The sequence below is a fragment of the Heteronotia binoei genome, chromosome 3 (genome assembly GCF_032191835.1).
Source record: "Heteronotia binoei isolate CCM8104 ecotype False Entrance Well chromosome 3, APGP_CSIRO_Hbin_v1, whole genome shotgun sequence".
NCBI classification, from domain to species: Eukaryota; Metazoa; Chordata; class Lepidosauria; order Squamata; family Gekkonidae; genus Heteronotia; species Heteronotia binoei.
In genome coordinates this window covers 75,671,481-75,693,797 of record NC_083225.1, presented here as the reverse complement: position 1 = coordinate 75,693,797, position 22,317 = coordinate 75,671,481, and the positions used below count along the sequence as shown (strand labels likewise).

General features: G+C 38.2%; 1 protein-coding gene across 2 annotated transcripts in view; it reads left to right on the top strand.

The window, feature by feature from the left end:
- PCYT1B (phosphate cytidylyltransferase 1B, choline) overlaps positions 1–22,317 on the top strand; it is a 78,137-nt gene that overhangs the window by 29,556 nt on the left and 26,264 nt on the right. For both annotated transcript variants that reach the window (XM_060234089.1, XM_060234090.1), the window contains 3 exons: positions 17,364–17,463; positions 18,639–18,755; positions 21,772–21,923. In XM_060234089.1, the coding sequence (XP_060090072.1) occupies positions 17,364–17,463; positions 18,639–18,755; positions 21,772–21,923 (369 nt within the window). The remainder of the gene's footprint in view (positions 1–17,363; positions 17,464–18,638; positions 18,756–21,771; positions 21,924–22,317) is intronic.

The window sequence follows — 22,317 nt, the reverse complement described above, 5'->3', positions numbered from 1 at the left end:
AGTTGTATTAAGACAAAACCTGCATTTCTTCAATAATTAATCTGTAGAACCAGTAATGAATCACTGAATGACTGCTCTCTGAATTAGACCAGCTCCCACCATGAATATTTTAATTTCCCTAATTTAATATATCAATTTTTCATCAGCTGTGATTTGTCTTCAGCTATAAACAGTGAACACAATAATATTCCAAGTTGGTGATGCTCAAAATTTGTATATTCTCAAAATTATATTTCAGCCACTCTGAAAACCACACCTAAGGGTTTGCATTTCAAAACATGAGCATTCCAGCTAATTATTATTTTTTGAAAGAGAAATGTGAAGAAATAGCCTCTGGCTTTGTTGTGTGGGATGGGGAATTATAACAGTAAGAGTGTACTGTTAAGCATACTTCATTGGAAGTTTTTAATCAAGCATGCAACCTTATAGGGACATGTACATTTATAGACAGTTAAAATTTGACTGTCTGACAAGCTTCAATGGATGCACAAAAAAGTAGTATATTCCCTCCCTAGGAATCTTGACCACTCCCTAGAGCCACCATGGCCTTCCTAACAAAGAGTATTGTGGGGTTGCATGCATTTGCCCACAATAGCCGTGATTCTGAAGTAGAGTTCTTTTTCTGATTCTTGAAGAGTATTTTCAGCTCTCGCTTCACTGTGTTCTAGTGAAAGTGATTCCTGAGAAAGCAAAAGCTGAAGGGCAGACCGTTTGTTGGGTTGTCATTCTATGACGTAGGTAGTTATCTAGCATCTGTCCAGAATGAGTTGGCTTTTTATTTTTTTAAAAAGTTACCATTTTAAGATGTTAAGAGATCTTTGCACTGTATTCTGCTTATGTGCGATTCTTCTTGTAATCTCAGGTTCAACCAAGTCTTTCAAAATATCTCAAAATTACACAATCTGACACTTAAAAGGATAAGTGTACTAATTTTTTTCTATACATAATTACTTATTTTGATAGTATTTCTCTGGCAATTTACAGTGCTATCCTAGTCAGCATTACATTCTTCTCAGTTTATTAATTTAAGTGGATTTAAAAGGAGTAACTCTTTCTAGGATTCCTCTGTTAATTTCAAGAAGTATATAAATAGTACAAGAATTCATAACGATCTGTTTTAAATTGAAACTAACATTCTAATTTAATGACAGGTGAGAACTTTGAATCAAAATTTATAGAAAGTTGATGCTGCTGAATTGAAATTATGGTGGAATTCATTCTTCTGCAACAGCCTGAAATATACTGGTGATCAAAAGTTAATCAGGGATGGAGAAAGTAGAGAAAGAAGTACTTTTCTCCCTTTCTCACAATACAAGAACTCGTGGGCATTCAATTAAATTGCTGAGCAGTCAGGTTAAAATAGATAAAAGGAAGTACTTCTTCACCCAAAGGGTGATTAACATGTGGAATTCACTACCACAGGAGATGGTGGCAGCTACAAGCATAGCCAGCTTTAAGAAGGGATTGGATAAAAATATGGAGCTGAGGTCCATCAGTGGCTATTAGCCACAGTGAATATGTGTGTGTGTGTGTATACACACACACACACATATTGGCCACTGTGTGACACAGAGTGTTGGACTGGTTGGGCCATTGGCCTGATCCAACATGGCTTCTCTTGTGTTCTTATGTTAATCAGGTCAGGATTCAGAAAGAAACAGTACTTCCAAGTGATACAGAAGAAACCAGTACAGGAAGTGATGAGATTTTGCACAAATGGGCTACCTCATATTTAATGTAGGCGTTGTTTGTTTTGAAGAACCCCACATGAAAATAGCTGTCCCTGTTAATATTTAGCTCCATACAACGGGAGGACTAGAAGTATATGGGAACAGAGTTCTGCCCAACTTATTTTGTTTCCTTAATACCACTATTAAAACCCTACATAATTATTATTTGACATAATACTTTTTTTCTACAAGAGAAAACATGAATAAGAGAACATAGATAACAAGAAGAAAATGTCAGTCTTTACATACTGGGTGTCTGGGAAAATGGAAGGTGAGAGGCAGTGTGAAGTCCATAGTGTCAAACTAGTATCTAGGAGACCCAGCTTCAGATCCCAGCTTGTGCTGTGGAAGCTCGGTGGGTGACCCTGTGCTAGTCACACTCTCTCAGCCTAACTTACTTCACAGAATTGTTGTGAGGATAAAATGGAGGTGAGTAGAATGGTATAAGCCATTTTGGGTCTCCATTGGGGTGAAAGGAGGGGTATAGGTGACTTAAATAAATTAATTCCTTTATTCCTAAGATCACATGTGAAGGCAGCTAAATTCTCTGTGGTTTTGGCTGTGTTCCATAAAGGGATCATAATGTTAGAAAACAGCACAACTTGTGATTACTATTGATTTTTTGAATTTATTTCAGCACTAGTGGCACTAATAATGTATGTAAGGGTAAGCAGGCCTCAGATTCAGCAGGAGCTCACAGGAGCGCAGCACTTGGACCTTTCTGAGGGTTCCCCCTCTTTCTCCCCAGCTACCTTGTCCATTGAATAGTAGGTGCAGCTGCATAACAATCCCTGGACTAGGAGAGCAGAAGCCAGCCAGCCACCAGGAGCTTTGCCACACCCCTAGCAGCCCTCATTAACCCCTGGAGAAGCCTGCACTGCCCTTTCTCCACTTCTTATGTGATTTTGGGTGGCAGGTGGCTTGCTGACCTTTTGGCTTGGGGGGGCAGCCCAGAAGAGCCCCAGGTGAGCGAGGCCTGTTTGGGCTGGCTGGATCTCTAGCCAAACCAAGCAGGCCTCACTCGCCTTGGGCTCTCCTTTCTTGTATCGGGTTGCTTTTGGCTGGGGTGGTGCGGCATATGCTAATAAGTTATGCTAAAGAGCTCCACCACCTGCATTGTATTGTATATGCTAATAAGTTATGCTAATGAGCTCTACCACCTATTTTTCTACAAAACAACCCCTGAGGGTAAGTAGAGACTTGAATCCCCATTGTAGGAAAATAGCAAAGTTCTAGGGTGCAAATTTCACATGGAAATGCTTATACTGAATCAGACCACTGATCTATCAAAGTCAATATTGTCTACTCAGGTGGGCAGGGTCTTAAGCTGAGGTCTTTCACATCAACTGCTTACCTGATCCTTTTAACTGGAGTTGCCAGAGATTGAAGCTGGGACCTTTTGTATGCCAAAATTACAGTCATGCAGAGCCATAAATTCAATCCAAGGTAGAAGGCAGCAGTAGTTGAGTCCGAGGCAATACAGGATACAAACATTAAAAACACTGTACATGAAATTTTCTTTCTAACTTGCTTGTGATTATTCATATTTTATGTACATCCATAGAGTTGGTGCATATAAACTGCATGGCTTATCTACTACATTGATTAGAGAAGTTGTTGGCTGCGTAATGGGTTCTCTGTGGGTTAATTTTGCAAATGAAGCAAGTCCATGAGAAATACAAGCATCCCTTTGATTAAATGGGCATTTAAATAGCAAGTAGTGATGTCACATTCTAGTCATAGTTTTGCTTTCTACAAGGGTGAAACTACAAAGTTTATTAGAATCACCTCTAAGAACAGAAGGTTCTCAATTGATTTGAATGGGCAATTTGTAATTGACAATGAAACAAACAGTTTTCTAGTTAAACTCCAAAAATAAAGTTTAGACAAAAATTTTTCTAAAAAACTTGTGGAAAAGGTCAGATCATACCTTCAGATACACATACCTGTCTTGACTGCAGTTTTGCATCAGCTTATTATTGGCCTCATGGCTTTCCTTCATGGCCTAATGAGTTCCTTCCAGTTCTCAGCAACAAAAATACTATTAAAATGTCTTTTAATTCAGAGTCCATTTGTGATGCAATAAAGTACAGAAGACTGCCACAGTGGTTTGTCCTAAACTAATCTTAATTACCGTACCTAAAATGATTTAAACAAACTTTAATGTAAACTGCTGACTACATTATTAAAGTTGAGTCTCTTGGCAATTTACTTTGGTCCAATTCTGCATGGCACTTCCATTCCTTGCAGCCTCACAGTCACCAGTGATGTTGGCATTCCATCCAAATGTCCAATTTCACATATTTTGGCATTAAGCTATTTTTTCCCTGTAAAGAAGGTGGGGAGACTGAGGTTTTTGGAGAACTGTCATATATGACTTATAATAGAGAGGCTGCTGCATTCATTACTATAATATGCAGAGAGTGCCAGGTTTATAACCAGGCATTGGGGTTCATTTATATGAGAAATCCAAAGGGCAGTAGGACTAAAAGAAACTTTAAAACTCTGTGAAAGCAATCCTAAGCAGATATACTAAGAATTCTATTTGGATCTATTCAGTGTTGCTTACTCCCAGGAATATATTTTTATGATTGTGCTGTGTGCCCCCAAACAGATGCACAAGAAATAGGTGAGCCCCGCTTTGTCTTTCCATCCTCATAATGTACCATTCCCATAATGTACTGCTGACTAAATATTTCACACACACTTGTATACAAGTGGTATCCTGTACATATATTAAGACAAATCATTATGGTCTTTGTGAGCAGGACTTAAAAAGAATGTCTTGTGAAATTAGAACTGCAAAATAAACTTGCTTAATAAAAAATAGAGAAACTACATAAATATATGTTTTCATCAAATTAATTTTTTTTGTTGTGAAAATTTTCAGTACTAATAGTCTAACTGTACTAATGTATCTAATTGTCAATATTCTGAAATATGTGAATATTTAAATCCAGAGACTGGGGCCATGATCATACAAGACAGGTGTTACTACAACCTGAGAAAAGTCCCACTTTTGCAGAAAAATCTAAAAAAAAAAACACCCTAATTGAAGGGTAACCCCTTCAATAATTAGAAGCAGCTCCTGTATCTTTAATAAATGAATGCCCTCTGTGGTTGTTGCTTGGCAACCGCAGCACTATTGCCAGCCTTTAAGTATTGGTTTCTGTTAGTAAAGGGCAGGGACAGGACCCCAGGCTTTCCAAAGCTGCTTTGGCCTTTGAGGAAGGGCGTATCAGGGCTAGACCCAGCAACAACACTGGTACTACCACCCAACTTACATGGCTTATCTAAACCCAGCTGCTCACTACTGTTCAACAGCAGCTATCACACAAAAATAGTGTGGTATAGTAATGAAGAGTTTTGTACTAGGATCTGGGAGACAGAAGTTGGTGGTAAGTGGTAGAGCCTGGATTCTGTGGGCCCCAGTGTGGCTATAGGCCTGAGGTAGGCTCATATGAGAAAAAGTGGTCCTTAAGGTATGTTGGTTCCAGGTTATACAGGGCTTTAAATATCAGTACAAATAACCTTGAATTGAATCTGGAATGAAACTGAAAGCTGATGTAAAGGGAACAAAACTGGAGTGATATAGTCCCTATGACCCACTTCAGTCAGCCCTCTGACCACAGCATTCTGTTCCAACTGTAGCTTTCTTATAGTCTTCAAGGGCAGCCCTACCTGGAGAATATTGCAGAAATCCAGATGTTACCAGGGTTGGCCAAACTTGCTTAACATAAGAGCCATATAGAATAAATGCCAGATGTTTGAGAGCCGCAAGACATGAACAAATATTACACACATCTTTATTAAAACTCTTAATACTTTCTTTGCACAGAAAGATAAAAGACATATGTATGCATAAGCATATTATAAGGAGATTTAAACAAAAAAAAGCTGGGAATAACAGTTCCCAGAAAACCAGCATAGGGAAAGATTAGACAATTAGATTTCTGTAATGAATATCAATAAATCAGTAGGTCTGCAACTTACAGATGTACACCTGAACAGCATATTAAAGATTGCTACAGCACAGACATTGTCTCCAGCTTTTGATGCAATCATTCAGAGCAAGAGTTGTCAGTTATCAGAGACTGTTAAATAAACAGAATATTGCAAGACTGCTAATCTTTGTGTTTGTGTCTTTTATAAAGTTTGTAACTCCACTACTTGGCGTTACATTTTATGACACACATTGCCTGGTCCAAAAATATCTCATTTATGTCAGATCTGGCCCTCATAACAAATGAATTCAACGCCTCTGTTCTAGATCATGTTTGAACTAGCTTTGAGTAAGCATGTAGCAAAAATCCATTGTATAGAGCTCCAGAAGAGTAAGAACCACTCATTGTGGGGCATTTGCCCTATCACAAGAAATACTAGGATGGGGACTGATGATCCCATCTTGTATCTTAGAGTTGTCATTTTGCCATTGGAACAGCTGTATCCACTATACAATGAATGGCTGCTGTTGTATGCACACATATCTTTACTAAAAAAGAGTTATCTTTTTGTGTTCTACTGAAAATAATACCACTGATATTACTAGGTATAAAACAACAAAACAATCATATCAAAGGCTCTTAAGTAAACTGGGGTCTTGTCTCAATGTAAGAATAAAGTTTATTAGATAGTCAAAAAACCTTTAAGATAAAATTGTTAAAAGTGAACACAGCAATTCTTAGAATCTGATTAATAGAATTATTTTGCCATCCCATGACCTCATCTCAGTATTTGTTTTTCAGTGTATTATATCATAAAATAGTCCTTTGAGCCTTGAGAGACCTTCCCCTGCTATTCTCCTCCCCTCTAATCTGAAATGATGCATCCTGTCTTCACAAACTCAATATGCATCAGACTCCTGTGAATGTATAGACCAGAATGAATATTTTTCTTAATTGGAGCGCCATTATCGAAAGTCAGAATGAAATTGAAATTATAGCTTCCATTCATAGCTAATGTTTACCTTAGAGGTTTAAGGTTAACCGATTTACTCACTAATCAGTTCACTAATCAGCTGATTTACTCACTTAGTTTTTCTGTGCAATCAAACCTTTATTTAATTGGGTAATCTTCCTGAGGTTTATACCTTGAAGGATAGAGTATTGAAGAATTAAGCAAGGTTTTAAACTTATTGTTCACAGTCCATACAGAATTAAGTCAGTATTATGCTCACTGATGTCATGCCTACATGTCATATTATGACCATTGTATTCTTTTGGTTTGACGTTCAGTACATACAGTTGTATTTTAATCTGTTGAAATAAAGTTGCTGACATGGTTGAAATTACGCCCCTCTCCAAAAAAGTATTCCTTTAGAGGGACACTCTTTCCACACACACTGCTGGTCTTTGCATGCAAACTAAGAGGAGCAGCAAAATGGCAATGTGAGTTCACTCAGTGATGGGGAGGATTCCTGGACCTTGGCTTGATTCTCTCTCTAGTAGAATTCCTGGTGTTAGTGTGTGTTTCCTGTTCTGTCTCTATCTGCTGTGGACAGTTCTAGCCTTGGCATTGGTGAGGTTAGAACTATAGCTCCTCCTTATCCTGCCACAGTGAGGTGACGTGACTTTGATGTCTTATGACTTCCTGTCACATGCTTACAGCTCAGTGATTACCAGGCTTGGAAGGGTTGAAGACCATTGCTTAAATAGATATTAACAGAGAAATCTACCAAAATATATGTAGATTAGAGGATTTAGCTAATGAGAATACTTGGGGGATAATTCCTTCAATAACTTCTGTGTGATTTCATTCTCAATAAAACTAAAGGCTTATTGAGAGAGAGAGAGAGAGAGAGAGAGAACATAACAAATGCATTAAACCTTTTCCCGAATAATCTAGGGGATTTTTCCTGTGTTATTCTAAAATACCAATGAGGCAGCAATCAACAAACCAGGGCAAAAAAATGAAGAATCAAACAGAAATATCCCCACCAGATGCATCCAACCTAATACAAGATTTAACCTGAATTAAAGTATACTGATTTTATTCACTGTTCCAACTTTTGAACAACAATATTTAATTTTTATTAACCTGAATTATTTATTTTTATTACACAAATCAATGCATATGAAAAATCTCTATTGCTAAGACTGAAAATTATGCCCACATTCTTCAAAATATTATTTTGGAATTTCTTCTAGCCATGTTTTCTGATCCTGACAGTAATCTTCAAAAGGAGGGGTTTTATAGATTGCTTTGAGAGCCTCTTGTGGTTTTAAATTTTTAATTAGCTAAATAAATAAATGACTATAAATCTTAGGAATAAGGAAGACCATTTGTATAAATAGATAAAGCAAATTGCTTTTCCTTGGTTCATCTCACATGTCTGCTAGATGCTATCCAGTGGAATGCTGATCGAAAACAGACAATAATTTCCTTGTAATTTGTCAGTACATCTCAGTGTTTATAGACTGTTAATTAGAATACTTTGTTGATTGTGTGGGGAAAGGCAGCTGTATAGCAAGAAATATACAATACTTTATTTTCATTGTTCTACACTGAAAATATTTGGTTATACCACTTACTTAAACTATTGGACAGCATTACTAGTAACTTAAGTCTAAAGGTCTAAAGATATTGGCTTTGATCAACATAAATACTTGCATAAACTCTACCAGGATAAAAGCCTTTCAGAATTCTCAAGCATATACAATCAAAAGTCTTTCCCTCTTCTATCAGCAGGTAGAAGACAAAACAGGCCTATTTTCTTCACATTTTATCTCCCAGGAAACAGCTTTTTCCTAGCTAGGTCATGATTACCAGTTGTAGGCCTCAGACCATAGCCATTATTGTTTTAGTATGTTTCCCTTCCTCTTTATCCCAGCATGAACCACGTAGTGCTGGATGTTGTGTAACTTGACCTTGCATAGAAATAAAAAGGCAGTTTAGCACTCAATTACTGCAAAGACAGAAGGAAAAGACAGTGATTAGAAAATAAAGGGCAAGGAACCAAAACTGTATGATCATGTATAATAGATAAGAAACACTGTGGTATTCAGCCAGTCACTAGAAAAGGACTGGTTTTTACAGAACTCAAGCGGTAAGTTCGATTTTACCATACATTGCATGTTACAAGTTTAAATACGTTGCTGTCACATTTTATACACCTAATATTCTTTTAATATAACTTGCATGTCCTGATGTAGTAGATTATGATTATTATACAGAAAGAGTTTCCCTGTCCCAAACCTTCAGCTGCCTCCTACCATTCTCTTTTTAAAAGCAAGCTGGGAATTTGGCAACCCTTCTAGTAAGCAAACAGAAAAATTATAAAGACAGCACCATGTTGGATACTGACTACTTTCCAGCCCAGTTAAATATATCTAAATGCTATAACTTTCTGTGGGACTAAGAGATGACTGATACAGTCAGAAAAATTTTGTGGTATTGTTTTGCCTTCTTAAAATTCTGGTTTCTGTATTATGTTTATAGAAAACTAGAAAGAGAAAGAGAGAAAGATTTTAGGTAACCTAAGCTTATGGTTGCCATGTTTGTGTTGGAAAATAGGGTGGATCAGGAGAGGGTGGGGTTTGGGGAGGGGAAGGGCTTCAGTATGATACAATGCCATAAAGTCCACCCTTCAGAGCAGCCATTTTCTCCAGGGGAGCTGATCACTGCCAGCTGGAGATCAGTTGTAAAAGTGGGAGACCTCCAGGTTCCACCTGGAGGCTGGCAACCCTAAGCTTCTCACTGAAATGCTGGTTTTCTTCTTCATGATCTCAGGACATTTCACCAGAGGGATTGTATGATGGTGCAGAGACAATCTTCGGAATTTCCTAGAGCTTAAATTTAAAAAAAAAATGACACATGATCCCTTCCACCACCACCCATCAATTTGGATTCACTGCTCATGTCTACTGTGGATGGGGTACTCAGTTCTTTGTTGATTCCCATATTAAAATATGTGATTCTCCACACGATAAAATTATACAGTCCTACCTGGACCGTTCCACACATGGGTTAGTCTTCAGTCACTATTTATTGGAATTAGTAGATGCTTGATGGGCTAATTTGGATCTACACTGGCTCGGCAATGGCCCTCAAAAAACAAATGCAGAGTTGAAATACTCAGCATAAAGCAATATGTAGCTGCTACATATTGAAAGACTTTTCTGTTTCTAATGATAAAGGAAAACCAAAGTAAGCAGGCAAAGCTATGATTTTACCACAGCTTAAAGCAGGGGTTTCCAGTCTTTTTGAGCCTACAGGCACATTTGGATTTTTGAACAAAAGATCTAAGATAAAAAAGAAATAAAGGAGGGGAGGGGAACAGAATTGTAATAATTATGAATAAATAGAAAGGAATAATTTCCGTTTTCTCTGTGACATTTACATGTTGCACACTTACTCTACGGTACAATAAGAAAAAATACATCTTTCCCTATAAACATTTATTCTCTTAATCTTCAAAAGCACAAATAATCAGTTCATTTTTTCTGTTTTGTGCAAAAAGTCTAAGGCAGGGGTGTCAAACTCATTAGGGCCAGATCTGACATAAATGAGCCCTTGCCGGGTTGGGTCATGTTGGACCCGGCCATGTGTGTACCAATTTAAGATTAGGTAACAAAGATATAAACTTCATAAAGGACACAGAAACTAAAAACATGATTAAAACATTAGCACTCATTGGTCTTAAAGGTGCTTTCTTTGTATTTCTCCCATGGGATACAGCAAACTGGGCAAAGGAAGCTCTTTCCTCCTTCCCCGGGGGACCAGGAGGGGGAAGAGCCTCAGCCAATAAGAGGAAGAGAGGCTTGGCTCAGTAGCTCTGCTGTGCAATTGAGAGAGCCTGGCAAAGAAAGCTCTGCCTCTCTCCCCTTCCTCCCCAAGGGAGGAGCCTGAGCCAATGGAGAAAACAGAGGTTTTGCTCTGTAACTCCTGTGCAATTGAGCAAGCCTTGCAAAGCAAGCTGTTATGCAGAAGTAAGAAAGAGAGAGGAAGAAGGAAGCAGATGACAGCCAGTTGCTTGGGCGCCTGATAGGAGCCCTCCGGGGCCACATGTTTGACACCTCTGGTCTAAGGGGTTTCCAGATAACAATACATTTAGTTAATCTGTTTTCCCTAATCAAAGAAGCAAGTTTGATCATCACTGCAAGCTCCATCATCTTCACCAAGCATTCCTTTATTATAGGTAATGTCAAAGTTTTCCATTTTTGACCATATAAGAGCCTTGCTGCCGTTGATATATATAAAAATAAAGTTCCAAGTGTGATTTCTGCTTGTCCATTAATCCCAGCATAAAGCCTCTGTGTTCATTTGTATATTAGTCTTTAAAATCTTATGAATAAATGAGCATATTTGTATCCAGAATTTTTTTGCTTTATTCACTATATATGATATGTCCCTTCATACTGTTCACACTTTCAACATCTGTATGAAACATTTTTATACATTTGTGCTAATTAATCTGGTGACATATCCCACCAATACATTGTTTTTAAAAAATTCTCTTTCAAACTAGAACTTAATGTAAATTTAAGACCCTTCAACCACATATTTCCCCATTGTCCTATTTGTATATTTCACCTGTTCTTCCTCTGCTTATACATACTAGCAATAACATGTTCATCATTCATACATAATTCTTTTTCAATAGTCATAATTTGAACAAATTCAAACAACCTTTTAACAACTTTAAACCATTCTAGTAGTGTTCATTTAAAAAAAATTGAAAGCTATGTTGTGTTATCAGACCTTCTTTTAACTTCATTTTACATTCACCTTGTGGAAAGCCTAATATGGCACAATATGTTAACCAGTTCTGTTTAGTTATCATTTCTCATCTGAAAAAGGCTTCTTGTGTTGAGACCTGCAAAGGCATTTTTGGACATAGCCTAAGCTTATATTTGTTCCATATTCTCAAAATGGGAAGCCTAATATAATAGTTTTTAAAGTCCATATTAATTTTAACTTTGTCATACCACAAATAGGCATAAATCATGTCCTAACTCCAGTAACGTTTTATTTCTCAGCAACAACCATTCTTTCAACCATACCAAACAACAAGCAGCAAAGTATACTTTCAAATCAGATAACCCCAAATCACCTCTTTTATATCTCACAATATTTTATATTTAACATATTTTTCCCTTGCCACACAAATCTTGATATATCCTATCCATAAGTTGTTTATAAAACAGCCCCTTCTCATCTGGCACATAAATTCCCAATGCCATAGTCTTAAACCGACCAAAATTGATTCCTGCCCTCACAAATCTAGCATGATCACCAGACAACACCAACTCTGTTTTCAGTTGCAGGTTTATAAACAATACTACTCCATTTTTCTTGTTAGAATCAGCTGACACAAACTTGTCCCCCAAGATTTAGAAAGATATTTTGTGACCTTTTTTCTAATATGACTCTGTTGTAAGCATATAATACCATGTTTTAAGATTTTCAAATTATGATTTTTTTTCTTTTGAGCAGGGTGTTTTTTCCATTTATAGTCCGTTAAGCATTTGTACTCAATATTTAATATTTAAATTCACAAGAGTCAGTATTTGAGTCCTCTGCTTCCATTTCCTGCTTTTCCAAGTTGAGTTGTGACAATTGGAAGGATTAGAGGTCATCAGAATAAATTATGCACAGTACAGTATCTCAACCTCATTAGCAGAGGACAAAAGCTTCACAATTTGTACAGCGATTCTTTGGTCAATAAAGATTCAAGAGTCTCTTAGATTTTAAAAAGAAAGCGGAAAGACCTAGTGTGGTCAAATTCTCATCTACTGGTTTGAACCAAGTTCAAGTATAAAAATCAGTTACTAGGCTGATCACTAATTAACAGAAGTTGAATTCTAAATCTGAAAGCTGTTAGCCAGACCAAATTTATAAGCAATATAGAACCAGCTTCAACTTTTAAAGCCATGTAGGTTACACATCTATTCACTTTAAAAATAGTTTTCTCAGAAATTTAAGTTGAATTAGTTCAATAGAAGGAACAACCACTTGTACCCAGACTGGTGCTGTGCTTATGAAAACTTTAGGCATATAATTGAAACACTACAGGAAAATACTGTTCTATCATTTTTTTTTAAACTTGCTCCAATTTCTCTTTGGGACTAAGCTGTATATGTAGTTTTCAGCATAGTTTAATTGTTGAAAACAACCCCTAGGCTGAACTTGTTCAATCTTATAAATTCCTCTCACCCAATCGGTTCTGGACTGATGTTCTGGGGCAACAGAAAACAACTCTATACCATCCTCTATAAGACAGACCTTCAAGCAGACCTCATTTTAGGCAGGAGCAGAGCTCCAAAACCTCTAAAAATATTTGGTTTTTCTTTTTTACCCCCACCCCCAATACTTGCTTCTGTGCTCCATTGTTCAAACCCCGTGTGAGAATTTAACTTTAAGATTTAACAAAGTTTCTGATATTTCCCCCCACAAACAATGGGGAAATAAAACATATAAAGCAGACTGATGGAAATCTTCATCATGCCGCTATGGCTGACCATAGTGCTGACCATCCCTGGCCCAAAGGACATTTGGCCTTGGCCCCAGCCTGGTGGAATGAGCTCCCTTTAGAGATCAAGGCCCTTACTGAATGGTTAACTTTTTGCAGAAAAAAACCAGCAGGAACTCATTTGCATACTAGGCCACACCCCCTGACACCAAGCCAGACAGAACTGCATTCCTGTTCATTCCTGCTCAAAGAAAGCCCTGCCTTTTCGTAGGGCCTGAAAGATGGCGCTATTCCGCCAGGCTTTTGGTTGAGGCAGTGGGCGTCCCATTCTATCAGCTGGCCCTATCATCCCATTCTATTGGCTGCGACACCACCTCTGCTGAAATACTTATTTTATACTCTTTGCTGTTTGAGACTCTCAGTATATTATGATGTACGCAGCTGAGCCGCCAAACTGTATTGTTCACTTATTAGTTTTAACTGTTGTTTATACTGTTTTTAAAATGTTGTTATTCACCCTGAGCCCATGGGAAAGGACAGAATATAAATTATCTCAATAAATAAATACATTAAATAAACCTTTCCTTACAGGACTTGGTCTCAGACCCCCTCACCATCTTTGTTGCCCTTCTCTGGACATGTTCCAGCTTGTCTATATCCTTCTTAAGTTGTGGTGCCCCAAACCAAACACTACACGCGAGATTAAGTCTGACCAGAGCAAAGTAAAGCAGTGCCATCACTTTGTGTGATCAGGACACTATACATCTGTTGATACAGCACAAAATCGCATGGGCCTTTTTAGCTACTACATCACACTGCTGACTCCTTTTCACACATACTACTGCCAAGACAAGTCTCCCCCATCCTATAATTATACATTGAATTTTTCCTACCAAAACGTAGATCTTTACATTTATCATTAAAATTCATTTTATTTGTTTTAGCTCAGTTTCCAGCCTGTCAAGATCATCCTGTATCCTGACTCTCCCTTCTATAGTATTTTCTGCCTCTCCCAATTTAATAAGCATTTCCTCTATTCCTTCATCCATATCATTTATAAAGATGTTGAACAAAACAGGTCACAGGACAGACAGATCTTTGAGACACTCCAATTACCACTCCTCTCCAAGAGGATGAGGAACTATTAACAAGTATTCTTTGGGTGTGATGTTTCAATCAGTTACAGATCCACCTAACAGTAATAGGATCCGAACGACATTTTAACTTTCTTAAGTACAACTGAAAGGGCAGAACTGATTTGTTATGAAACTTGGAGATCAATCATAACATTATCAAGACATTTCAGAACATTTTTTAAAAGAACTTATCCAGAAGGCCTGAAGTTGAGGTACTGACCTTTCTTCCCAGGGTGAGAGAATACTACAATTGAATTTGTCACTAAAAAGATCCTCCCTGCCAACGGAACTTCTCATATGACAGGTTCCTCCAGAAATGTCCATTCAGTGATATTAAGACTCAGGATGTGATGGATGGAGATGCTCCTTCAGGGATGCTTAACACCAGAATCTTGAATTGAGACCAGAACAAGCTGGCAGCTACTGTAATTGGCAAAGCATTGTCTTAATACATTCATTTTTTCATTCCCAAGTTAGGACTGTACATGCTGTATTTTGTACCAGCTTAAGTGTCTAAACCATCTTTGGCTATCCACATGTTTAAAAGTCTGGCTTCCATTTGTCCCTATGAGCCGACTAATCATCTGGAAGCCATCTGTTTAGGCTTGCCAATCCCCAGGTCCCAGCGGGGTTTCTTCTGCTTTCCCAGGCTCCTTCCCACCCCCAGTCAGCTGGCCAGCAGGAGGGGGGGAAGCCCCGCCCCTAAAGCCACCACATTACTTTCCACCTCCGGAGGCTTCAGTCTCCGATTGTTAAGGCTTCCTCTTGGGATGGTGTGTCTGTGTTACTTTGAAGAAGTTGGCTGCAACTCATGAGTAGAGATGCCAATCCCTCGCTTCAGAGTCACCAAAAACGGGGGGAAGAGGGAAGGAAATGTCTGCTGGGCACTTCATTATTCCCTATGTGGAGATCAATTCTCATAGGGTGTAATGGGGAATTGATCTGGAGGTATCGAGGGTTCGGGGGGGGGCTGTTATTTGAGATAGAGGCACCATATTTTTAGTATAGCATCTAGTGCCTCTCCCCAAAATACCCCCAAATTTCAAAATGATTGGACCAGGGGGTCCAATTCTATGAGCCCCAAAAGAAGGTGCCACTATCCTTCATTATTTCCTATGGAAGGAAGGCATTTTAAAAAGTGTGCTGTCCCTTTAAATGTGATGGCCAGAACTCCCTTGGAGTTCAATTATGCTTATCACACCCTTGCTCCTGGCTCCATCCCCAATGTCTCCTGGCTGCACCCCCAAAGTCTCCTGGCTCCACCCCCAAAGTCCCCAGATATTTCTTGAATTGGACTTGGCAACCCTACATCTGTTGGCTATCCCACTAATGTGGCATCGACTAGAGGATGGACCTTTTCCATCATGGCTTCACCTACGGAGAATGGAGAGGGGGGCCCTCCTTGGAGATACTCAGGAGGCACTGCAATTTCTGCCTGTTTTCTAGGGCATTTGAGGTGTTTTTAAGGGGGGCGGACTTGTGGGCTTCTTACTTTATCTTTTGTTTTAGCTGGGGATGTTTTAACTATTATTGTAAACTCTCTTGAACCAAGAGGGAAGGTGGGATAAAAATGTTTTAATAAATAGATAAAATTAAAAATGTAATGTGTGTTATGGTAATTGTAGGAATGGATGTTACTGAGGGATGTGGAACGGTGGTCAAGTCAGCTTTTTTCAGCTTGCATCTGTTCTAACTGCCTAAGCTGGAAAACGGAACTTTTAGTAACTTTGGCACCTGTCCCTTAATGGGCATTTAAGTAACCAAGCATACCCTCAAGCTACACATCTGCCTTTCCAAGAGGAGTATAACCCCATAAAGGATAGGTTAAGAATCTGTTCATTTATCTGTCTCATTCCCAATACACAGTGCTTCAAGTCTGGATCAAGGTTTAATTTATTCACCCTCATCCATATCTTTACTGCCTCCAAAACACTAGCCTCCCTGAAATTAGTTGGAGAGAGCTGTGTATATCAATATACAGATATCTGTTTGCCCTAAATCTTCAAATGACCTCTCTAGGTGTCTTCATTAAAGTATTAACTATTATGGGAGACAAGGTGGATGCTTCTGGTACCCTGTAAGCCAACAGTCAAGGAGCAGAAATCCTCCGACAGTAATTTCTGTTAAAGATCCTTAGCACCTCTCATCATGATGCTACTGTTTCTCAAGGTTCCCAGGGAAAACAGAGTAGCTGTTAGACTAGCTAAATAATATCACAAAGTTAATGCATAAATTCTCAATAGGGAAGCTGTGATAGTGAACGTTATATAAAACAAATGCAACATTTAGTATAGACGGAACATTCTCTACCATCATTGCCTTCTGTGCAGTGACTCAGTATCACAGAGCAAAATGAAAGAAGACCAGGTGCTTCCAGTGATTTAAGAGTTCTAGGAAACAGTCTATACTGCAAGCTAACACTTCTCAAAATATTATCACCGGGTCCTTACAAATATGATATGGATATAGGGAAGTATTTATTTCATATCTTTGATAGAAGATAGAACTGTCAGAAGTTTTAACAGGCACTAGCACTGATAATCTATAGAAAAACTAGAGAAAAAATGATGTTTTATGTCTCCTATGACAAAATATATTCAGTTATTTTAAAACAGAAATAAACCTAAATATATTGTACTGAACCTCTAAATTATTTTTAAGGCACATTCAGAAGTGTCCTGCTGTTTAGGAACAAGACATGGTGGAAAATACACCATGAGATCATCTTACAACCTCAGTTGTGTCACTGGTACACAAATCAAAGAGAAAAGATTTATGTAATCAGCAACCCAGTAATGAAGCTTCTTATACTCTGGGCTTAAAGCCAGAGAGACAGACATTAAACCAGGGTGCAAGATGGATTAGTTATGTTCTTACATTCACTTCCAAAACATCAGAGCTGGTTAAAACCAAGCTATAAAGATTCTATAAAAAATAATTGTTCTCTTTGAAAGTGAATGGACATACTTTTGTTTCCATGTAAAAGCAAAGGCAAGGAGCAAAAGAAGTCTCAATGTGAACAGGTCCTGTTAACTGAAACCTAATGGTCTCCCCTCCCTTCCCAATTCTGTTTTCCCCTTTTTCTAGACTTTGTCTGCACCTGCTCCATTTGCAGGTGAAACAAGCTGTCAGTGCAAAGCTCCTCATGAGAAGTTAACCATTGCTCAGGCCCGCCTGGGAACACCAGGTGAGTCTTGATCTATGAGGTAATACATACATTTGATAGAATGTGTTCACATATGCCCCTGTAGTTAGTGCTTTACAAAAGGCAGATTATTACTTTACAAGAGGCAGATTATATTACTAGTGAATACAGTGAATAAGAGACTTGATCGCCTACAACCACTTATTCAAATTCCATAGGATATTTAAATATCTAGTCAATCAGTAGGTTTTTAAATTTTTATTTCAGTAAATGCCCCAAATTTGGTGACTAATCACATTTTTGTGTGAATCACACAACAGAGTATTTTCTCCCAAATGATCTCCTTCCTCAAATTATTGAGATTTGTTGATGAGGCCCAGCTCAGTGTACAGTCCTGATGTACAATCCAGCAAATGAAATGCAGGAGCCAGGCTTTTTGAACTGTTGTCTCAAATTTGTAGAATGCCTTTCTTCTAGAGACTTATCTTCATTTTTCTTTTCAGTGGATCTTTCAGGACTGAGCAAAGCTATCTGGTGCTGTTTGCCTTTTGTTTGATAATGCTGAATTGTTGCAATGATTTTAAATGTTAATATCAGTTTTATTTTTGAGAGTCCAAGGATGAATGGATAGATACTCCCCATGGATAGATAACCCCCCAACATGAAAGCTAACCACCACAGAATTTGTGTGGAATTGTTAACACATGAAAGTTTACAATTATCAAATTTTAGGCATATCCCCAACACATACATTTCTAGAGACTAAAAATATGGATACTTAGATTTAACATTCAAACAAAATATAAGGAACGGGGGGGGGGGTTTAATGGTGAGCCAGGAATCAGCTTTCCAAGGTCAAAAGGTACAGAAGGGGAACATGGCAGAGATCCCTGATCTTTGCACAAAGAGATTGTTGGATTACTTGTTAAATTTTTTAAAATCTGTATATGCATTTGTATTTTAGGAATAATGCTCCAGGGTTTCTGCACTTTAGCTCTCCCACCCCAGTAATGTGCATATCAGTTACATCACTTGATAAATTATTTCTGCATTGTTTCCTTTTAATTTATAGTGATTTAAAAAAAAAAACCCTGGATGAAATCTATCAACTGAGAAAAACAAAAAAGCTCTTGAATTTATGCAGCAAGTGCCATTGTGACTGACAAAGATGTAAAGTTATTGAGACGGTTTGACTTCTAAATTTCTTTCTCCCACAGTTGACAGACCTGTCAGAGTCTATGCAGATGGGATATTTGATCTCTTCCATGCTGGTCATGCCAGAGCTCTTATGCAAGCCAAAACCCTCTTCCCTAATAGCTACTTGTTAGTAGGAGGTAAGGCCAACATTTGACTTACCCACTAGGATGATCATTATTTCCATGTGATTTGCATTGAATTTTTATTCCTGTTTCATAGAAAGTCATTTTTAGCAAAAGGTTTGTGAAATCTTATTGAGTCTAGAAAGAAATGTAAGTCTAGGTTTTATCAGGGACTAGAGGAAATACTTCTTCACCCAAAGGGTGATTAACATGTGGAATTCACTACCACAGGAGGTGGCAGTGGCTACAAGCATAGCCAGCTTCAAGAGGGGGTTAGATAAAAATATGGAGCAGAGGTCCATCAGTGGCTATTAGCCACAGGGTGTGTGTGTGTGTGTGTATATATATATATATATTTTGGCCACTGTGTGACACAGAGTGTTGGACTGGATGGGTCATTGGCCTGATCCAACATGGCTTCTCTTATGTTCTTATCCTTCCATCTTATATTTGGAATAGGTAAGGGATTGTGGCTCAAGTGCAGACCATTTCCAGAATATCCCAGGTACAACCCCTAGCATGTCCAGTTAAATGGGTTAAGTACATGGGGTCGCAAAGAGTCGGACTCGACTGTGTGACTGAACAACAACAAAAAGGTGATGCTTGAGAACCTTCATGGAGATGGAGAAGATAATGCTGACCTTGATAAACGAATGATTTGATATTGCAGCTTATGTGTATGTTTTCAAAAGAAATGCTGCACAAGGCAGCAGTGAAGATGATCTCATCCAAGGCTCTGAACTGGGTATTATTCCCTTCTCCTTGGAATGTATGTCATTTCTCACCAATCACAGATAGAAAAAGTAGTCCTTTTGGCTGATATTGCTACCTATTCCACAGAACGTTGCAGAGATAAACTGAGCCAGTGAGGGGCCGGGAAAAAGCAAAAACAGATGCTGCAATTGACAGAGCAAATTGAAATCAGGGCAAGCTCCAGAAAAAAACGGGATATGAGGACCCCGATTTGTAATTTAGCAGGAGTGGAACAGAAGATTTCAGGGTATGTTTACAAAAGAATCTCTCTTTTGTACCCTTGTGTCCATCCTATAGTCTGCCATACTTCTTGCTCTCTTTTATATAAACCAGGATGGCTAGTCAAAAGTATCATGCTATCTGTCAGCAAGAGTGGAGAGGACGCCACTTTTGACTTGTTCATCTTTTTCTTGTTCCTTTTATGCTTCTGCCATTGTTTGTTGTTCAGACTACTGCAGTTTGTTCTACTTGGTGCTACTTTTTAAAATGACCTAGAGATTCAGCTAGTGCAGGACTGCAGCTCACAGGCTTGAGATGAAGAAATCTTATATTAATTTTGGATCAACTTCATTGGCTTCCAGGTCCCCTCCCCCCAATTCCATTTAAAGCGTTGATAGCTTCCTTTCAAAACCTAAATGCCTAATCCAGGGTACCTGAGGGAGTGCCTTCCCCTACATTGCCTCTCCCCACACCTGAGACATGCTGAGGCCATCTGTGTCATTATTCCATCATGTAGTGAAATTAAAAGGCTTCTTTGTTGTACCACCCAACTTGTATGACTTGTACCTGAGTGAAAATTGCCTGACAGTATCTCTGACCAATCCTCCAGCAAGGGAAGGCCTTCCTATATAGGAAAGCCTTTTCTTTGTGCTGAGAGTGAACCTGGAACTGAGTATCACTACCGTCTACATTTATGACTTTTGGCTATATTCAGATATGCAGTGTAATTCTAAATAGAGTTACACTTTACTAAGCCTGCTGTAGTCAATGGCTTTAGGTATAATTCTTAATAGAATTTCCATAAAATTTATGCATTTAAATGTTTGTATTGAAGCAGTGTGATGTAGTAGTAGAGTAAAACAAAGTCTGAGTCCAGTGGCACCTTTAAGACCAGCAAAGTTTTGTTCACAGTATAAGCTTCTGTGGGAGAACCAGGTTTGAATCCCCAGTTTGCTGAGTGAGTGACCTTGGGCCAGTCACTCTCCAGTTTAACCTACCTCACAGATTAAGATAGTTGTTGTAAGGATTGTTGTTGTTGTTGTTGTGAAGATAAAATGGAGGCGGGAGAGAACAATGTTGTAAGCCTCATTGAGTTCACATTGGGTAGAAATTAATACATACATAAATAAAACATTAGTTTTATATTCTCATTATGGTGTTGGTGGATAATTACAGTAGCAAAATGGCTAAGAAAACAAATAAATATGGACTAAAACATCAGATTTATAAGTGGAATTGAAGGAATTGTGGTTTATGATGTGACAGATGCAGTTCTTGTTGATGCTGAATGATATGAAAGATATAATCACATTTTTAACTATGCTTCCAGACCACTTGAACTACAGATGCTTTGTTTTAAACATGTCTGTATATAAGTTGCTTCCACATGGCAACACAATTCCCTGCTGAGTTTCCACATGGGAATATCCTGTTTGCTTTCCTTCCATTGCAACCACTGTTTTAGCCACCCCTTGCCTCTATAAGGTGTTTTGCCACCTTTTAAAGAAATCAATAGTAGGTATATGGCTATAGTGTAATGATGCTATTGTAATATAGCTAGTACCATATTTTTAAAAGCCCACATGGGGATGCGGATGGTGGGCACATGGAAATGGTGCCAATGTGAGCAGTGTAGTTCAGAAATCCAAACCCTTCCATTCACACAGAGAGCGACTCTGTTTTGACTAAAATTTTTTTTAAAATACCATAGTAGTTTTGTTTTGCAACAAAAGGGGCAAAGCAGGGGAAACCATGAAAGTGAACAATTGGAGGATGATTGGGAGATGATGCTACATGGATGGTCCTAAAAGCCTGTAGCCTGGACTTTGAAACCCAAAACAGAGCAGAACACTCACATGGATGTGAGTGTAGCTGCAGAGCCTGTGACAGGTTAGGAACTTCCATTTCGAGTGGCAACTCTGTTTTAGTTTATAGTCACAAATAGCTGTGTTTGTGATTTGTTTTGAAACTATACATTCAACTAAACAATTACCTTTGAGAAATTTCTAACTGTACAGATATGCTACAGTTTATAGGGCAATTTTAATTTTTTTGTCAGTTTGCAGTGATGATCTAACACATAAGTTTAAAGGATTCACTGTAATGAATGAAACCGAGAGATATGAGGCTCTCAGACACTGCCGCTATGTAGATGAAGTCATTCAAGATGCTCCATGGACACTTACACCTGAATTTCTGGAAAAGCATAAGGTATCTTTCTTTTCTTGTTCAGAAAGAGAATAAAACACTCCTTTCTAGTCACTACTAGATCGAAAAAAGTGAGACCTTCATGGCAGGAAAAAAATCACACAAATGCAAGCAGCACCAGTTAAGGCTACACATTTGGCTACTGTAATTCATATTTTTGCCCCCCTCCAGCCCCAGTATATTTTTAAAATTTAGTTTACCTTCACTACTCTGACAGCGTTTCACCCTTTCTTGGTAAATTTTTTTTATAGTTTCAGACCATCCTCCAAGTATTCACAGTCCTCATATTCACATATTTTGCACAATCTAAACATGCAAAAATTTATGCCTCCTGGTTTTCTTGAACAGAATGGAATATTTCCATTCTCTCTTTTGCTGTACTGAACTTTTTCATTTT